Source organism: Bufo bufo, chromosome 1 (genome assembly GCF_905171765.1).
Source record: "Bufo bufo chromosome 1, aBufBuf1.1, whole genome shotgun sequence".
Classification (NCBI taxonomy): domain Eukaryota; kingdom Metazoa; phylum Chordata; class Amphibia; order Anura; family Bufonidae; genus Bufo; species Bufo bufo.
In genome coordinates, this window is record NC_053389.1 from 677,465,046 (window position 1) to 677,483,374 (window position 18,329).

General features: G+C 42.9%; 1 protein-coding gene across 1 annotated transcript in view; it reads right to left on the reverse strand.

The window, feature by feature from the left end:
- LOC120985893 (ras and EF-hand domain-containing protein-like) overlaps window positions 1-18,329 on the reverse strand; it is a 70,243-nt gene that overhangs the window by 26,272 nt on the left and 25,642 nt on the right. Inside the window, exons 6-9 of the mRNA XM_040414105.1 lie at window positions 7,703-7,818; window positions 4,803-4,871; window positions 2,578-2,656; window positions 1,607-1,656 (exon numbers count right to left, since the gene is read on the reverse strand). Of these exons, the coding sequence (XP_040270039.1) occupies window positions 1,607-1,656; window positions 2,578-2,656; window positions 4,803-4,871; window positions 7,703-7,818 (314 nt within the window). The remainder of the gene's footprint in view (window positions 1-1,606; window positions 1,657-2,577; window positions 2,657-4,802; window positions 4,872-7,702; window positions 7,819-18,329) is intronic.

The window sequence follows — 18,329 nt, forward strand, 5'->3', positions numbered from 1 at the left end:
GGACACTTTTGTCTAGAAATGTTAGGCTAGTTTCACACTAGCGGCAAGAAACTCTGGCAGGCTGGTCCGGCGGGTGAACAGCCTTTCGGATCCCTGCTGCCGCTAGTGCACACGTGCCCCTGGACTACCGCTCCAGCCCCACTGACTATAATGGGAGCGGGGCGGAGTTCCGGCGGAAGCACGGCAGCGCATGCCGAGAGGAGGCCGGAATTAAAGTACGACATATTGTACTAGCGGAGTCCCTTGCCGCTAGTGTGAAACTAGCTTTACTCCGGTTTTTCTATGTCACCCCCTACAGGAGCAAGATTACACCTTTCTTGTGATATTTTATTTTTTGAAAGTCACAGTGATAAATCTAAGTAACCAAGCTCCGAAATTTGCAAGGCCCTATTTTACAACTTTTTAGAAGCCAGAATTCTAGAGTGCAGGATGTGATAAACTGCCCTCTATGGCCCAGATTTACTAATCCTATAGATGGTGCAAATTCAGACAGGCTGTCTAGAGAGCAGATTTATCACAGGGGCTGAATGATAAACCTGATGCAGGTATAGGCACTATCTGACTCCATACTAACGGACAGTTGACTTACTTTATTACTGATTTTTAAAGCAGAATTGTGGCAGAAAATGGAGCATCAGCTAAGGCCTATCCCTTCTCTAGTATGTCAAACAAGGGTAGAAATTCTACATGTGCCAAATTGCACCAATCTGTGTATGTTTTTGACAGATTTTTAGCAAAGAATACTAGTAAATCTGGGCAAATTTTTCAATCTAGATGCATTGGAATAATACAGAGAATATAGCTTCAAAAAGGTATTTGTTTAAAAATAAAATAAAAATCCTGAAATGTTAGTCTATCATAAAAGTAGGACATGTATAAAAGGAAAGAAGCTGAAATATTGAATCCACTCCTGGCTTCAAACACTGTATAAACAAATGGCAACCCAACCTTAGGGCATTAAAGGGGTTTTCCAAGACTTTAATACTGACAACCTATCCCCTGGAAAGGTAGTCAGTATTTGAGGGGTGGGAGGCAGACACCTGGGACCCTTGCTGATCAGCTGTTTGAGATGGCACTGCCGCTCGCAGTAGACTAGGCCATGTTACGACACGTTCATCGGTCACTTGGCCTAGGTGCAGCTCAGCCCCACTGAAGTGAATGGAGCTGAGCTGTTAACTAAGCACATCTGCTATACAATGTAGGGCACTGTGCTTGTTGAGCTGAGAGAAAACTAGAGCCGATGCCTTCTCAACCGGCTGATTGGCGGGGGTCCTGTGTAGGACCCCCACTGATTACCTATGTAGAGGATAGGAATAAAATTTGCTGTGCTGATCGGGAATAAAGAAACTTGCACAAGGAAGACGCTGGTCATAATTTTATTTTATTCCTATTAATTTCAGCAGGAAGGAGTCTAATCGCTGGTGACAGTTACACTTCCGAAAGGTGGGACGTTGGTGCTGTCCTTGATACAAATATTTCTATGCAGAGGATAGGTCATCAGTATAAAAGTCTTGGTAAAAACCCTTTAACAGATTAAATTCAGCAGTTCATACATATATTTTCTGTTAACTAAGCTTCTATTGTGCGCTATAAATTTCCAGCCTACCTGCTGTAGGTAATCACAGGAGCGCTCTTTGGAGGATTAGGGGAGGAATGCTGAAACAAAAAGAAGTAAACGGTTGTCACAATGACAGAAATAAAATGATTCTATTTATAACAAGGCTTACTTCCTCATACCTGTAAATGTCACAAGAAACCAAACTTTAAAAGGTATGTTCACACATGGCAGATTGGAAAATCCATTCCTGATGGGGCTCTGAAAGGAGGGGTTTATGTCCGCCTGATCTAGATGGATGGGACAGTCGTCGAAATCCCTGCAACAAATCTGCCGTATGTGAACGTACTTCATATATATTTTACATACTAGCCAGAAATCCACTTAAAAGGTTAAACCTGTAACCTACTGGATGAAATTCTTATGATTATTTGTCTGGAGTTGTGGACAACTGCCCTACGTAATGTCAGTATGGTCAATATCACTAAGATATTGACACTGAAATCCTAACTGGATATAAAACCAAACTAGAGACAAATGACACTTGTATAATATAAACATGCTACCTTCACTATAATATAAATGGTAATAGAGGCCGCGGATATGATCCATGTGATATGTGTATAGTCATATTTATTGCAGACTGATAAGGCAAGATGCGAAGTAGACAGGGGCGTAGCTTTTGGGGGTGCAGAGGTATCAGTCGCTACCGGGTCCAGGAGCCTGAGGACCCTTGTGCCGCATAAGACGACACCAGTATTATAGAAAGTGCATCCTGGTCAAGTTACATGTCTGGCAGGAGGGAAGGGGTTAGGTCAAGAATTTGGCATGGGGGAGGTGCCATTTCAATTTTTGGCCCCTGGCCACAAAGCAGTGAGGGAAAGGGGGCCCAACCTGAAATCTTGCCCTAGGGCCCATGAGCCTTTAGCTACGCCCCTGGAAGTAGACATTGACAGAACCTGGAATCAGTCTCTGTGCAGCTTCATATTACCTGGTTCAGCCACTCACTGGACACAACTCACCCTTTTCTTTTCATTTTCAACGTTCGCTAAAGCAAACCGCATGCTGTCATTATTGTCAAACAGAAACTTGTTGGCCTCACTGCAGGGTAAAGCAGAGACATGCAATAAACCTCAAAGCCATAGAGAAGCTCCTGACAAAGATATTACCCATCCCACCTCATCCCTAACCTCACCACAGTGTTTATCCCAGCCCTAACTCATCTCTTCAACCTATCACTAACCTCTGGTGTCTTCCCCTCTGCTTTTAAACATGCTACCATTACACCCATCCTCAGAAAGCCTTCACTTGACCCATCTTCTTTGTCCAGTTATCACCCCATATCACTTCTTCCATATGCCTCAAAGCTACTTGAACATGTCCATTCGGAACTGTCCTCTCGCCTCTCCTCCTGCTCCCTCTTTGACCGGCTACAATCTGGCTTCTGTCCCCACCACTCAACTGAAACTGCCCTTACCAAAGTCACTAATGACCTAACAGCCAAAACCAAAAAACATTACTCTGTCCTCCTTCTCCTTGACCTGTCCTCTGCCTTTGACACTGTTGACCACTCCCTTCTGTTGCAAACTCTCATCTCTTGGCATCACTGACCCGGCCCTCTCCTGGACCACATCATACATCATAGACTGGACGTTTAGCGTCTCCCACTCTCACACCACCTCCTAGTCTCATTCCCTCTCTGTTGGTGTCCCGCAAGACTCTGTCCTAGGACCCCTGCTCTTCTCTATTTACACTTTTGACCTGGGACATCTCATATAGTCCCATGGCTTTCAGTAACGCTCCTACGCTGATGACACACAAATCTACCTCTCTGGTCCAGACACCACCACCTTATTATCCAGAATCCCACAATGTCTATCTACTATATCATCCTTCTTCTCTTCTCGCTTTCTAAAAACTTAACAGCGATAAAACAGAATTCATCAACTTTACCACATCATGCTCAACCTCCCCAACAAACCTATCTGTCACGATCAAAAGGCTGCACACTCTCCCCAGTCAACCAAGTCCGTTGTCTTGGAATGACCTTGGATTCTGCCCTCTCCTTCCGACCGCACATCCAAGGCCTTTCCACCACCTGCCGCCTCCAACTCAAAAACATCTACCGCATCCGCGCTTTCCTTAACTTTGAATTTGCAAAAATGCTTGTACATGCCCTCATCATCTCCCACCTAGACTACTGCAACATTCTCCTCTGTGGCCTTCCATCTAGCACTCTCGCACCCCTCCAATCTATCCTCAACTCTGCTGCCTGACTAATCCACCTCTCACCCCGTTACTCCTCTGCCAATCCCTTCACTGGCTCCCCATTGCCCAGTGAATTCAGTTCAAAATACTAACAAATACTTACAAGGCCGTCCACAACCTGTCCCCTCCCTACATCTCTGAGCTACTTTCCCGATACATCCCCACACGCACTCTCCGATCCTCACAAGACCTCCTTCTCTCCTTATCACCTCTTCCCACAATCTCCTTCATGATTTCTCCTGTGCATCCCCCACACTCTGGAACTCGCTACCCCAACAGATCAGACTCTCACCGACAGTGGAATCCTTCAAAAGAAACCTAAAAACCCACCTCTTCAAACAAGCCTACAACCAGTGACCCTGCTGCCTCTATACCGCCATGACCAACTTCACCCGCACCTACTGTGTCCTTCTCCCATACCATGTAGATTGTAGGCCTCATGGGCAGGGCCTTCTCTCCTTCTGTACCAATTTGTAACTAGTCTTGTTTATGCTTAGTGCAATTACATAGCCAAGACGGATCCATCATGAACTCCATTGAAAGTCAATTGTGTCTGAGAAAACGGATCTGTCCCCATTGACTTGCATTCTGGGTCAGGCCATATCAGTTTTGCTCCGCATCCCACGACGGAAAGAAAACCGCGGCAAGCTGCGGTTTGCTCTCCAGTACGGGAACGCAACCAAACGGAAAGGAATGCATTTTGGAGCATTTCGGTCTGTCCAGTTACGTTTTGACCCCATTGACAATGAATGCGGACAAAACGGATGGATCTCAATACCGGAAAATGTAAATGCAAGTGTGAAAATAGCCTAAGTCAAGTGTACCCCAAAAGGTAAAAACTACAACTTGCCCAGCAAAAAAAAAAAAAAAAAAAAAAAAAGTATAGCTCCTGGTTAAAGAATATGCCAGTAGAATCCTATCTTATTATTAATAAAATATGAATGATGCATAATTCTAGATATAAAATCACTCTACTCACTTCAGTAACTGAATCTGGTTGCTGTATCCTGTGCTCTCGTCTATGATGGATTTCAGCAGTAATTTTTCTCTGTTTTACGTGGAGACAATAGTTACATTCTAAAGTTAAACGTATGTCATTACCAAAAGCAGAGTCTAGACAGATTACACTGCAGTCCTGTTAAAGCTTCTCTAACCTTTGATGTTACAAAGACAACACAAGGATTTCTTAGGACTGGCTTTAGAGAAGCCAGGTATATTAAAGAGAACCTGTCACCTTGAAAACGCAATGCAGTCTGCAGGTTATAGAGCAGCTGAGCAGATTTACTGTATATAGTTTTATGGGGGAAAGATTCAGCAAAAAACACATTTAAAGTTTTATCAGTGACTGATCGCATTTGCAGTGTAACGGCCCCTTTACATGGGCTGACTGAGCAGGCAATTATTGGAAGTGTTACCACAATGATAATTGTCCTTTAAAGGGGGTTCTCCAGGATTTTTGTATTGATGGCCTATTCTTATTATAGGTCTTCAATATCAGATCAGCGGACATCTGACTCCCAGCAAGGAACAGGTTGAACAGTGAAGAGAACCCTTGTCCAGGGATGCTCAACCTGCGGCCCTCCAGCTGTTGCAAAACTACAACTCCCAGCATTCCCAGACAGCCTACAGGAGGGCATGGTGGGAGTTCTAGTTTTACAACAGCTGTCCATATGCTCTGTTAGGACACATAGACCTCATAGAGGGCAATCCCCTCCCATGAGCATTTGTAAGAATGGCGTCCATTCTGGTATACTTCAACTGTCCATGTATTACCTGTTTTCCATACAATACTACATTTCCCGGTGGCCAGCTGCCAGCAGCAAAATCAGCTGTTTGCCAAGGGTGTTGGGAATCTGCGGATCACCAAAGTGGCTTCAATCTGAAAGGTGTTGTCTCTAATGAGAACCCCTTTAAACAAACTAACTAAACATGACAGATCAACTTTCCCACTGCATTTGGTTTAAGTCTGTTATGCGTGTTCACATCATGGGGTTTTGGCCAGCTAAAATCTCCAGTGTATGGCCAGCTTAAGGGATAACATGCCTAAAGGCAGATAATGTTATGTTTTTCTTTTCCTCTGGAAAGCAGAAGATGCAAACTTTGTCAGCTCCACAACATATATCCTAAATAATCCCTTTTTTAATTAGTGCACTTGCAACATAAGAAACCAAATTATACTGTTTTGTGTTTGCATCATTTTGTTAAATTAATTGGTGTGGATTAGGCCTCATGCACACGACCGTCGTTCGGGTCCGCATCCGAGCCGCAGTTTTTACGTCTCGGGTGCGGACACATTCACTTCAACGGGGCCACAAAAGATGCAGACAGCACTCCGTGTGCTGTCCGCATCCTTTGCTACGTTCCGTGGCCCCGCAAAAAAAAATATAACATGAAATATTCTTGTCCGTTTTGCTGACAAGAATAGGCATTTCTACAATGTGCCGCCTGTTCCGTTCCGCAAATTGCGGAAGGCACACGGGCGGCTTCAGTTTTTTGAGGGATCCGCGTTTTGCAAACCGCAAAAAAAAAAAAAAGGAACGGTCGTGTGCATGAGGCCTTACTCTGTAAATTATGGGAATGCAGTAATGAAGCAGCTTCCTAACACACCGTTCACAGGGCACTACCTTGTATACACACACTGTATAAAACTACAGAAGGGCAAAGTTATATTTTAGTTGTAAACCTGTCCTCCTCTTTGCCCAATTCCCCCCCAATTTTTTTGCAGAATTATTTTGGAAATAAACTAACTTGTCCTCGACATTCGCTGCAGAATATGGACAAAAAACTCTTAAAGAGGACCTTTCACCGATCCTTACATTGTGAACTAAGTATCATGACATATACAGCGGCGCCCAGGGATCTCACTGCACTTACTATTATCCCTGGACGCCACTCCGTTCTCCCGTTATGTCCTCCGGTATGTTCGGGGACTTGGTTATAGTAGGCGGAGTCTGCCCTTGTTCTGCGGGCGTCTCCTTCTCCTAGGCTGTAGCGCTGGCCAATCGCAGCGCAGAGCTCACAGCCTGGGAGAAAAAACCTCCCAGGCTGTGAGCTCTGCGATGCGATTGGCCAGTGCTACAGTCTAGGAGAAGGAGACGCCCCTAAGTCTCCACCTACTATAACCAAGTCCCCGAACATACCGGAGGACATAACAGGAGAACGGTGCGCCGCCCAGGGATAATAGTAAGTGCAGTGAGATCCCTGGGCGCCGCTGTCTATGTCATGATACTTCGTTCACAATGTAAGGATCGGTGAAAGGTCCTCTTTAAGGCTTTATGTACACGACTATTTTTGGTCCATGTTCATTTCTATGTGACTGCAAAAAATGCAGACAGCACAGAGATGTCATCTGTGTGCTATCCGCATCATGTCCATCCTGCAAATTATAGCACACGTACTAGTCTTGTCCGTTTTGCAGACAAGAATAGGCATTTCTACTAAGGAGCACGGGAAAAATGCAGCATGCACACGGCTGGTATCCGTATTTTGCAGATCCGTTTGTAAAAAAATAAATAAAATATGAGGCCTAAACTTTAGATCATTCTAGCGCTACTGATTTCATGGTTTCCTTTGTTTACATGCTAACAACCAATCAGGGGCCTCATAGGTGACATGCCATTGCTGCAGGGGACTATGGAGGCATCAGCACTATAGCGGCAGGTGAACAGATGAGTAATGTAGTTTCTTTTTCATTGCATATTTGCTGGCAGTATTATTTTTACATTTGGAGCAACCTTTTACTATAGATGGAGCAATGTAGGTGTTCAGCTCTTTTATCCCCATTTCTTTTTCCTATACATTTTTTGTGATTACCATGGTAACCAGATAAAACCGTACTTTTGATTAATGTAAAATAATTAATTTCCGTTCGTTCCTCACCTTTCATGATGTGCTTGTTGATCAGCAAAGTCATTTTTAAACCTGTCCAGATCAGTCTGTAGTAGCGAGATGTTTGTCTGTGTCTCTAGTAGGGATCGTTTCAAGTCTGCATTTTCCTTCAAAAGGAAAAGAAATACTATTAAGTTCTGTAACCTGTCAGTACACTTCTGGGTTATGAAATTTGTACCATGACACTGCATATGCAAGCAAACTTTACAGTAAATATGGGACAGGCAGTGCTATCAGACATTAGAGGTCTGACACAAGTTACATCTGATTTTAGTGGTTATTAGCAGCATTGGTACTTACAGCGGATAGCATGCTATTACACCATGGTTACCGCCACACTTGGACTTGCCACTTGAAACAAGGGTGCAGTCTAGGGGCCGCCCGGGCCCACGATGTGTGTAATAATTTAGTCAATGTGTGTAATTAGCAAGGAATACTATAAACACTAGTTCTGTAAAGAGGCTTCAAGAAAAATGGAGATTACCCATGTTCTAAATCTCTGTTTTTCAAGTGTGCATTAATATTAGGCTTTATTCACAATGCGTGTGAGCCTTTAATCAGTGCTATACTTAGGTGGTATATACAGTCCTGATTAAAAGTTTAAGACCACTTGAAAAATGGCAAAAAATCTTATTTTACATTGTTGGATCTTAACAAGGTTCCAAGTAGAGCTTCAACATGCAACAAGAAGAAATGAGAGTGAGACAAAACATTTTTTGAGCATTCAATTTAATGAAAACAACGAATAAACTGAAACAGGCTGTTTTTTCAGCGGATCCAAATTTTAGGATCACATGCCTTTAAAAGGCCAAATCTGTGCAAAGATGTGGATTCATTGTCATTTTCTGTCAGGTAGTCACACGTTGTGATGGCAAAGGCAAAAAAAACTCTCCCTTTTTGAACGTGGTCGGGTTGTTGAACTGCATAAGCAGGGTCTCTCACAGCGGGCCATCGCTGCTGAGGTGGGACGCAGTAAGACAGTCATTTGGAATTTCTTAAATGATCCTGAGGGTTATGGAACAAAAAAGTCAAGTGGAAGACCCAAAAAAATTTCATCAGCACTGAGCCAGAGGATCCAATTGACTATCCGTCAAGACACTGGATGATCCTCAAACCAAATTAAGGCCCTTACTGGTGCTGACTGCAGCCCCATAACCATCAGACGGCATCTGAGACTGAAGGGCTTCAAAAACAAAAAACGTCTTCAAAGACCTCGTCTCCTTGAACGCCACAGAACTGCTCGTTTGGACTTTGCAAGAGAGCACCAAACATGGGACATTCAAAAGGTGGAAGAAAGTTTTATTCTCTGTTGAGAAAAAATTTAACCTTGATGGTTTCCAACGTTACTGGCATGACAAGCAGATCCCACCTGAGATGTTTTCTACGCGCCAAAGTGGAGTGGGCGCCATAATGGTCTGGGGTGCTTTTTCCTTCAGTGGAACAATGGCGCTTCAGAAAGTGCAGGGGCGTCAAACGGCCGCTGGCTATGTCCAGATGTTGCAGAGAGCATTCCTCATGACTGAGGGCCCTCGTCTGTGTGGTAACGACTGGGTTTTTCAACAGGACAACGCTACAGTACACAATGCCTGCAGGACAAGGGACTTCTTCCAGGAGAATAACATCACTCTTTTGGCCCATCCTGCATGTTCCCCTGATCTAAATCCAATTGAGAACCTTTGGGGATAGATGGCAAGGGAAGTTTACAAAAATGGACAACAGTTCCAGACAGTAGATGGCCTTCGTGCGGCAGTCTTCACCACTTGGAGAAATGTTCCCACTCACCTCATGGAAACGCATGCCAAAACGAATTTTTGAAGTGATAAACAATAACGGCGGAGCTACTCATTACTGGGTTCATGTTTGGAAGTTGGAGGTGTGGTCCTAAACTTTTGATCAGCTGAAAAACAGCCTGTTTTGTTTATTCGTTGTTTTCATTAAATTGAATGCTCAAAAAATGTTTGGTCTCACTCCCATTTTTTCTTGTTGCATGTTGAAGCTCTACTTGGAACCTTGTTAAGATCCAGCCATGCTAAATATGATTTTTTGCCATTTTTGAAGTGGTCTTAAACTTTTGATCAGGACTGTATAAAGGTTCTGGCATGCATTATGCCAAATGAATGGACAAACATTACCCGTAGGGTACCACTGTAGAAAAAAAAGATTTTTTACAGGATTCCATGCTATTCCATACAGCGTTAGGCCTCTTTCACACGAATGTTATGCATCCGTTCCGTACAATTTGCAGTCCCCAATGCACAGGCAACGTCCGTGCGGTGGCCGGGACGGATCAAAACCCATTCAACTTGAATGGGTCCGTGATCCGTCCGCACAAAAAATAAAATAAATAAATAAAATATAGAACAAGTTCTATTTTTTTGTGGTGCGGACAGAAACACCACAGAAGCACTCCGTAGTGCTTCCGTGGGGTTCCGATCCGTGCTTCCGTTCCGCATCTCCGTGATTGCGGACCCATTCAAGTGAACAGGTCCGCATCAGTGATGAGGAGTGCACACGGGCCGGTGCCTGTGGATTGCGGACCTGCCGTATGCGGCCCGCAAAACAGCCACAGGCACACAACGTTCATGTGCAAGAGGTCTTAAACAAATTGCATGCTAAAAGCACATCGGCCAGGCTGGGATTCCTTAAACCAAGAATGCTTTCAATATGGGGGGAGTGGCATGTCCATGTGTTACAGGGACAGCAATCTGCCATTTAAGTCCAACAGTGGGACTAAAAAATAATATAAAAAAAAAAGAAGTGTAAAAAAAAAAAAGTTTAATAGATTGTGATTTGAGAATGAAATAGAAAAAAAATATATATCACAAAAAAAGAAAAACTACAAATACAGTAGTTTTCCTTTAAAAGGGATCTCCCTGAATTCATAAAGTAAACATTACTGAAAAATACTTAAATATTACTTTACTATAAACGTATTCCCAAATACCTTTCATTAGTTATAATGGCTCATTTGCTCTAGGGAGCAATCATCAGGGGAAATAAAATGGCCACTGTCCTATTGGTGCACACAAAACCTGTCCTAATCACACAGCAGGACAAGTTACTTCAGAGCACTGAGGTAAAGAGCTGCCTCATCCTCCTCTCTGCTCTGCATGTCAGAGATTATGATCCTGAATACAGCTGATAAGATCTTTAGCTGAATCTGTAGGTATGGAGACCATGAGGAGACATGAAGTACAGAGAGGAGATGAGGATGTGGATAATGAGCAGCAGCACTTGTATGCAGTCTCCATTACCACAGCCCGTCCTCTCTGTACTTCATGTCTCCTCATGAACTATTCCTACACAGATTCAGTTGAAGATCTTATCAGCTGTATTCAGGATTAGAATCCCCGACAAGCAGAGCAAAGCGTAGGATGAGGCAGCTCAGTGCTCTAAAGTAACTTGTCCTGCTGCGTGATTAGGACAGGTTCTGTGTGTACTAATAGGACGGAGGCCATTTTATTTCTCCTAATGAATGCTCCCCAGACAAAACGATGCATTGTAACTAATGAAAGGTATTTGGGAATACATTATATTTAAGTATTTTCATTTTCTTTCCAGGAGAACCCCTTAAATGACCTGAACTACAAATTTTATCACACTATTTAAACTGCATAAAAAATATAATGTAGAAAAACAAACAAACACAACAATGCAATAATTAATGTTTGTGTTCATCTGGTCTCCCCCCCCCCCCCAAAAAAAAACCACACAACACGTTGCATGAAACCCAAAAATGGTATCAACAATGTCAACTCATTCTGTAAAAAGACAAGTCCTCACACAGCTGAATTGGTGATCATATAAAAAAAAAAAAAAAAAAAAAAGATACAGATATCAGAATATAGAATATTTTTATTTTGTGCAATAGTAGCAAAACATAAAAAATTGCATAAGTTTCGTACCACCTTGACTGTATCGACCCACAGAATAAAGTTCAACTGTCATTTATACCTCATGGTGAATACAGTAAAAACTAAAATTACCGTAGTAATTGGAGAATTGCAGTTTTTTTTCTATTCCCTCCCAAAAAACAATTAAAAGTTTTTCATTACCTTACATGTACTTCAAAATGGAACATCTAAAAAAATACAACTTGTTCACCAAAAAACTGGTTCTCAATGTAAAAATAGGATCAGTGTCTCAAAAGGCAGAAAAACAAATATATAAAAAAGCAGCGCAACATAAAAGGCCAAAACTGGGTGCAGAGCTAAGAAATGCTGGATTGAAACACAAGTTAATTGTTACGCAAGTTATTTTGATAAAAGATAACCCCTCATATCTACAGTTGCAAGAAAAAGCATGTGAACCCTTTGGAATCATATGGATTTCTGCACAAATTGGTCATAAAATGTGATCTGATCATCTAAGTCACAACAATAGACAATCACAGTCTGCTTAAACTAATAACACACAAAGAATTAAATGTTACCATGTTTTTATTGAAAACACCATGTAAACATTCACAGTGCAGGTGGAAAAAGTATGTGAACCCCTAGACTAATGACATCTCCAAGAGCTAATTGGAGTGAGGTATCAGCCAACTGGAGTCCAATCAATGAGATGAGATAGGGGGTGTTTGTTACAGCTGCCCTGCCCTATAAAAAACACACACAAGTTCTGGGTGTGCTTTTCACAAGAAGCATTGCCTGATGTGAATGATGCCTCGCACAAAAGAGCTTTCAGAAGACCTACGATTAAGAATTGTTGACTTGCATAAAGCTGGAAAGGGTTATAAAAGTATCTCCAAAAGCCTTGCTGTTCATCAGTCCACGGTAAGACAAATTGTCTATAAATGGAGAAAGTTCAGCACTGCTGCTACTCTCCCTAGAAGTGGCCATCCTGTAAAGATGACTGCAAAAACATAGCGTAGACTGCTCAATGAGGTGAAGAAGACTCCTAGAGTGTCAGCTAAAGACTTACAAAAGTCTCTGCCATATTCTAACATCCCTGTTAGCGAATCTACGATACGTAAAACACTAAACAAGAATGGATTTCATGGGAGGATGCCACTGCGATCCAAAAAAAAAAAAAACATTGCTGCACGTTTACAGTTTGCACAAGAGCACCTGGATGTTCCACAGCAATACTGGCAAAATATTCTGTGGACAGATGAAACCAAAGTTGAGTTGTTTGGAAGAAAACACACAACACTGTGTGGGGAAAGAGGCACAGCACACCAACATCAAAACCTCATCCCAACTGTGAAGTATGGTGGTGGGGGCATCATGGTTTGGGGCTGCTTTGCTGCGTCAGGGCCTGGACAGATTGCCATCATCGAAGAAAAAATGAATTCCTACGTTTTTCAAGACATTTTGCAGGAGAACTTAAGGCCATCTGTCCACCAGCTGAAGCTCAACGGAAGATTGGTGTTGCAACAGGACAACGACCCAAAGCATAGAAGTAAATCAACAACAGAATGGCTTAAACAGAAGAAAATACGCCTTCTGAAGTGGCCCAGTCAGAGTCCTGACCTCAACCCGATTGAGATGCTGTGGCATGACCTCAAGAAAGCGATTCACACCAGACATCCCAATAATATTGCTGAACTGAAACAGTTCTGTAAAGAGGAATGGTCAAGAATTACTCCTGACTGTTGTGCACGTCTGATCTGCAACTACAGGAAACGTTTGGTTGAAGTTATTGCTGCCAAAGGAGGTTCAACCAGTTATTAGATCCAAGAGTTCATATACTTTTTCCACCTGCACTGTGAACGTTTACATGGTGTGTTTAATAAAAAAATGGTAACATTTAATTATTTTTGTGTTATTAGTTTAAGCAGACTGTGATTGTCTATTGTTGTGACTTAGATGAAGATCAGATCACATTTTATGACCAATTTGTGCAGAAATCCATATCATTCCAAAGGGTTCACATACTTTTTCTTGCAACTGTATGTCACTTTTATAGCAGCACCTAGGTAATTTTATAACAGCAATTAAGTAGCAGCACTTGTTCACAGTAACAAAGATAATTTTGTAGCAGCAACTGGAATGGTTTTGTAGCAGCAGCTTGTTACAATAATGGTTTTTACAGCAGTTAATAGAGGGAATCTCTGTAGTTGATTGGTTTTAGCAATAGTTCATTCTTTAGAACGTGCAGTATATGTGCAATAAGAAAGTCTCAGCATGTCATGGCACCGATATTTAATAATGGTGGCTGTTGGAGATAATAATAACTCAATGTCTCCTTTATTAAACGGTGCAGATGAACGCACCCTTTAAGTACAGTCACGTTTTTTGTGTGGCCAGTGGTTCCTCTGTTATATAGAAAGAGATGATTTTATTCACGGTTGTCTCCTAATGCGGCGTCCCGCATAGATATTAAGCACAGACCGACCTTTATATTGATTCTTTAGAAAAACTCTGATCGCAGCTGTAATGAGAAGTCAGCGTCCCTGCTTGGTTCAGGTTCGCCCCTCCAGTATTCGGTTCGCTTTTATAATCAGCTGCCGGTGTTCCGCTTATATAGAAGTAGGTCAGTTTACAGTGGGTATCTCTTTGGAGCGCTCCAGTGCTGTGATCCTCGATTTGTATGCTTGTTCACCCAAACATGTTTCGGAGCGTAGACTCGCTCCTTCCTCAGGACCACTGAGATACCCACGGTAAACTGACCTACTTCTATATAAGCGGAACACCGGCAGCTGATTATAAAAGCGAACCGAATACTGGAGGGGCGAACCTGAACCAAGCAGAGGCGCCGCCATACCACGAGGGACGCTGACTTCTCATTACAGCTGCGATCAGAGTTTTTCTATTGCTAAAACCAATCAACTACAGAGATTCCCTCTATTAACTGCTGTAAAAACCATTATTGTAACAAGCTGCTGCTACAAAACCATTCCAGTTGCTGCTACAAAATTATCTTTGTTACTGTGAACAAGTGCTGCTACTTAATTGCTGTTATAAAATTACCTAGGTGCTGCTATAAAAGTGACATAGTTATTGTGATCAACTGTTGAAAAATTATTGCCATTTTTACAAGAATGTTATCATTGTTTTATGAATGTTCAGTATTTTAAAATTATTCTCTAAATAAAATCTCACTTTCTCATGAACCCATAAATTGAGTGCCTGCCCTTCATTACTATATTTTCTAAATTTAACATAATTGACAAGGGTGAGTCATATTGGGCAAGAGCACCTATTTCCAGAAAACCAGTGGAGAGCCGCCTTTCTGTTATATAACTTTATATCCAAGTAAAAATACTAAAAGTTAGGGCACTCGGAAATTAAGGATGAAAAAAAAACTAAAATAATAAATCAATGCCAAAACTAGCTGCGATAAGTGGGTGGGCCGGGAAGCTACATTATGTCATATTATAGAAAGCTTAGGAACTCGGAACTGAAACAAGTCATCTGGATAAAGGGATGCCACCCATGAATCAGAAATTAAACAATGTCTTGAAAGGGTATGCAAGTTATTTGCAAACTACAACGTATGCAGGCATCTGAAAGATCTTTTCATGACTTCCGAGTGCGGATCACATAAGTAAATACCTAGTACTGAAGCATGTACAGTGTAAATACAGGGAACCTGCCTTGTGTGGTACAGTTCACTGGTCACAGCCTTAATACTTGAAGATAAGAGACAGCTGTATTTATATTAATCTTTTAACTCTCGGCTGAGTCACAGGAGTGACATTAGGTGGCTGAGTGGTTAGCACTGTTGGCTTGCAGCACTGAGGTCCTTGGTGGAATTGTGTGTGTGTGTTTCCTCTGGGTTCTCCTGTTTTCTAAATAGGTAGGTTAACTGGGTTTTCCACGCTGCTAATATTGATGATCTATCCTCCGCACCACCACAGTCCCGAAACTAGCACTTTTGAATGGATCCGAAAGCACAGCTCTGTCCGAAGTGTAGTGACTAGGGATGAGCATAAAACCTTGTTCTAATACTGTACGGAGCAGGAGCTCCGTACAGTATTAGAATGTATTGGCTCCAAAGAGCCAAAGTTATTACTTTCCCGAACTCGGGTTCAGTTCCAAGTGGTACCTTGGAATTGAACCAGAGTTCGGAAAATGTTTTTTTTACAGTACAAATTAATTTATGAAGTTATTGCTTGAAGTCTCACGAGACTTCGCGAAGCAATAACTTCGGCTCATCGGAACCAATACATTCTAATACTGTACAGAGCTCCTGCTCCTTACAGAATTAGAACTAAGTTTTATGCGAATCGACGCCAGATGTTTCATCTGAAGTCGATTCGCTCATCCCTAGTAGTGACCTTGCAGGGTTACTGCACATCAGCTCCCATTAATTTATGCTAAATAAAAAGGAAAATGAGAGTCTGATACTAAAAAGCATTCATGCCATAATGTAGATCCTGGTACAATGTGCACCCTCAATTCATGTAATGTAAACCTCGAACAATGCTTACGTTGTCTATACACAATGCATTAGGTTTGCCAAACCTGGGGGGCGGAGCTAAGCAGAGCATGTGAGCAGCAGCACGCCGGCCGAGCTCCTCTGCACCATACGGGACAAACATCCTGAAACCCACACTGAACCAGAGATAAAAGCCTCAGTTCGGCTCCTTAACTTACTGCTGACCCCTGGACTGCACCAGAGCGTGCGTCCTGCGATCGTGAAGCTAAAAAAAAAAAAAAGGACGAGAGTGGCGGAGAAGGAGATCCAAGATGGCGCTGGCTCAGCAACTCCAGGCTGACAGTGCCGGACAGCAGAGGCGCAGCTCCAGGCTGGAGAAGTTTGCCAGGACCTCTTCAGTGGCGGTGAGCAAAAGGTCTCAAAAGAGGCAAGCGGCTGCGAAGGGGGATGTACAAACTCTGATCCTGAAATGGAGGAGCCGTCTGGGGAGCCTATCGTCCAAACTAATAGATTCTCTCCACTGTGCCCTGATGCTGATGCAAACACTATGGGGGCTACAGAGTCTGATATGGACGAGCCTACTCTGAAAGATTTAATGCTGGCCATAACTAACTGTGGCAAGTCGCTTACTAATCTTACTGAACAAGTAGGGGCCATCAAAGAAGACGTTACTATTGTTCGCCATGATTTGAGAAAACTGGCAGAAAGCACCACGGCCTTAGAAGATAGAATGGGTACGGTAGAGGATATCTTGCCCCCCCTGAAAAGAGATACGAGAGAGTACGCCAGGCGGGTGGATGACATTGCCGCCAAACAGGATGACCTGGAAAACCGGGCCCGCCGAAACATTAGAATTATTGGCATACCTGAGAAGGCTGAAGGGAATCAGCCGGCAGAATTTTTTGAAACCTGGCTTAAAAACTAATTTGGCGCGGAGGCAGTTTTTTGCTGTAGAACGAGCTCATAGAGTTTCTACCCGACCGCTACCACCGGGGGCGCCTCTGAAACCCATACTGGTGAAATTACTGCACTACAGAGATCGAGACATTATTTTGAGAAAAGCCAGAGAGCTGATGGATCTTACGATTGATGGAAATAAGGTGTCACTATATCCAGACTTCTCTCAGGAAGTGCAAAATAGAAGAGCGAAATTCCTGGACATAAAGAAACGTCTACGGTCCCTGAATGTTGCGTATTCCATGATATACCCTGCCAAGTTGCGGATAGTGGCCTTGGGGACTACGACTTTCCATGACAACCCAGAGGAGGCAAGGAAGTGGCTGGACCGTCATGAGAGACAGCTGGCAGCAGATGGAAACTGATGGCCGGAAGATGCGGTGATAATCTAAACAACCGCCATTGAGGGCGTGTGGTGTGTCAGTCGGTATGTGTGACAGTATGGCTGGTGAGCTTATAAGTGGTTTACAATGTGCAGAGTAGAATGGCTCCTACAACCATAAACGGAGGGGTCATCTCGCATTGGGTTCAATACTTTATGTTCTAGAGGTGCAGGAGGTGTGGGTGTATGTCGCATACTTTGTATATTTGCTAAGTGCGATATAAATTGTTCTCTGTTATTTCCTACAGATATATTTATTGCTGATACCGCCCTACGTTTGGGGTAGATAGGCTAACCACTGGTGCTTAGCCTCGACGGCAGGTGCTAATTTGATCCCACGGGCCTGGTAACTCGGGTGTATTTGGTGGGACCCCGCTGTAGAGGCTAGAGCGCCTTTTTGGGTTCTATTTGTTTGCTTAGTTTAAAGAAAGGGGAGGGGTTCTTTCCCATTTTTGCTAGTTAGAGTCTGTAAATTGGGACCATGATTTCTCGAAGTTCCATAGTTAGAGTCCTGGAGCATGACGTGAGGAATATATTGTGCCCTTTAGCAGTAGACCCCCTGGGCCTCATCCGTTTCAATGTCCTGATGAATAAACTTATCATGGCAGGAATAGTTCACTTCCTCAGCTGGAATACAAGAGGGGTGAAGGAATGTAATAAAAGGAGGGCTATTCTAGATAGTGTCAAACAGCATCACCCTGTGATATGCTGCATCCAGGAAACGCATTTACTGGCGGATCAAACAAAGCTGCTCAGTCCACATTGGGCTGGACACTGCCATCATGCTACGTACTCTACATATGCGAGAGGCATAAGCATTTTAGTACACAAATCCATAGCTTTTACCTGTATCTCGCATAAGATAGATAGGGAAGGAAGATATATTTGCCTACACTGTATGCTGTATACTATCCCGTGTGATAATAGGGGTTTACATCCCACCGCCTTACTCCC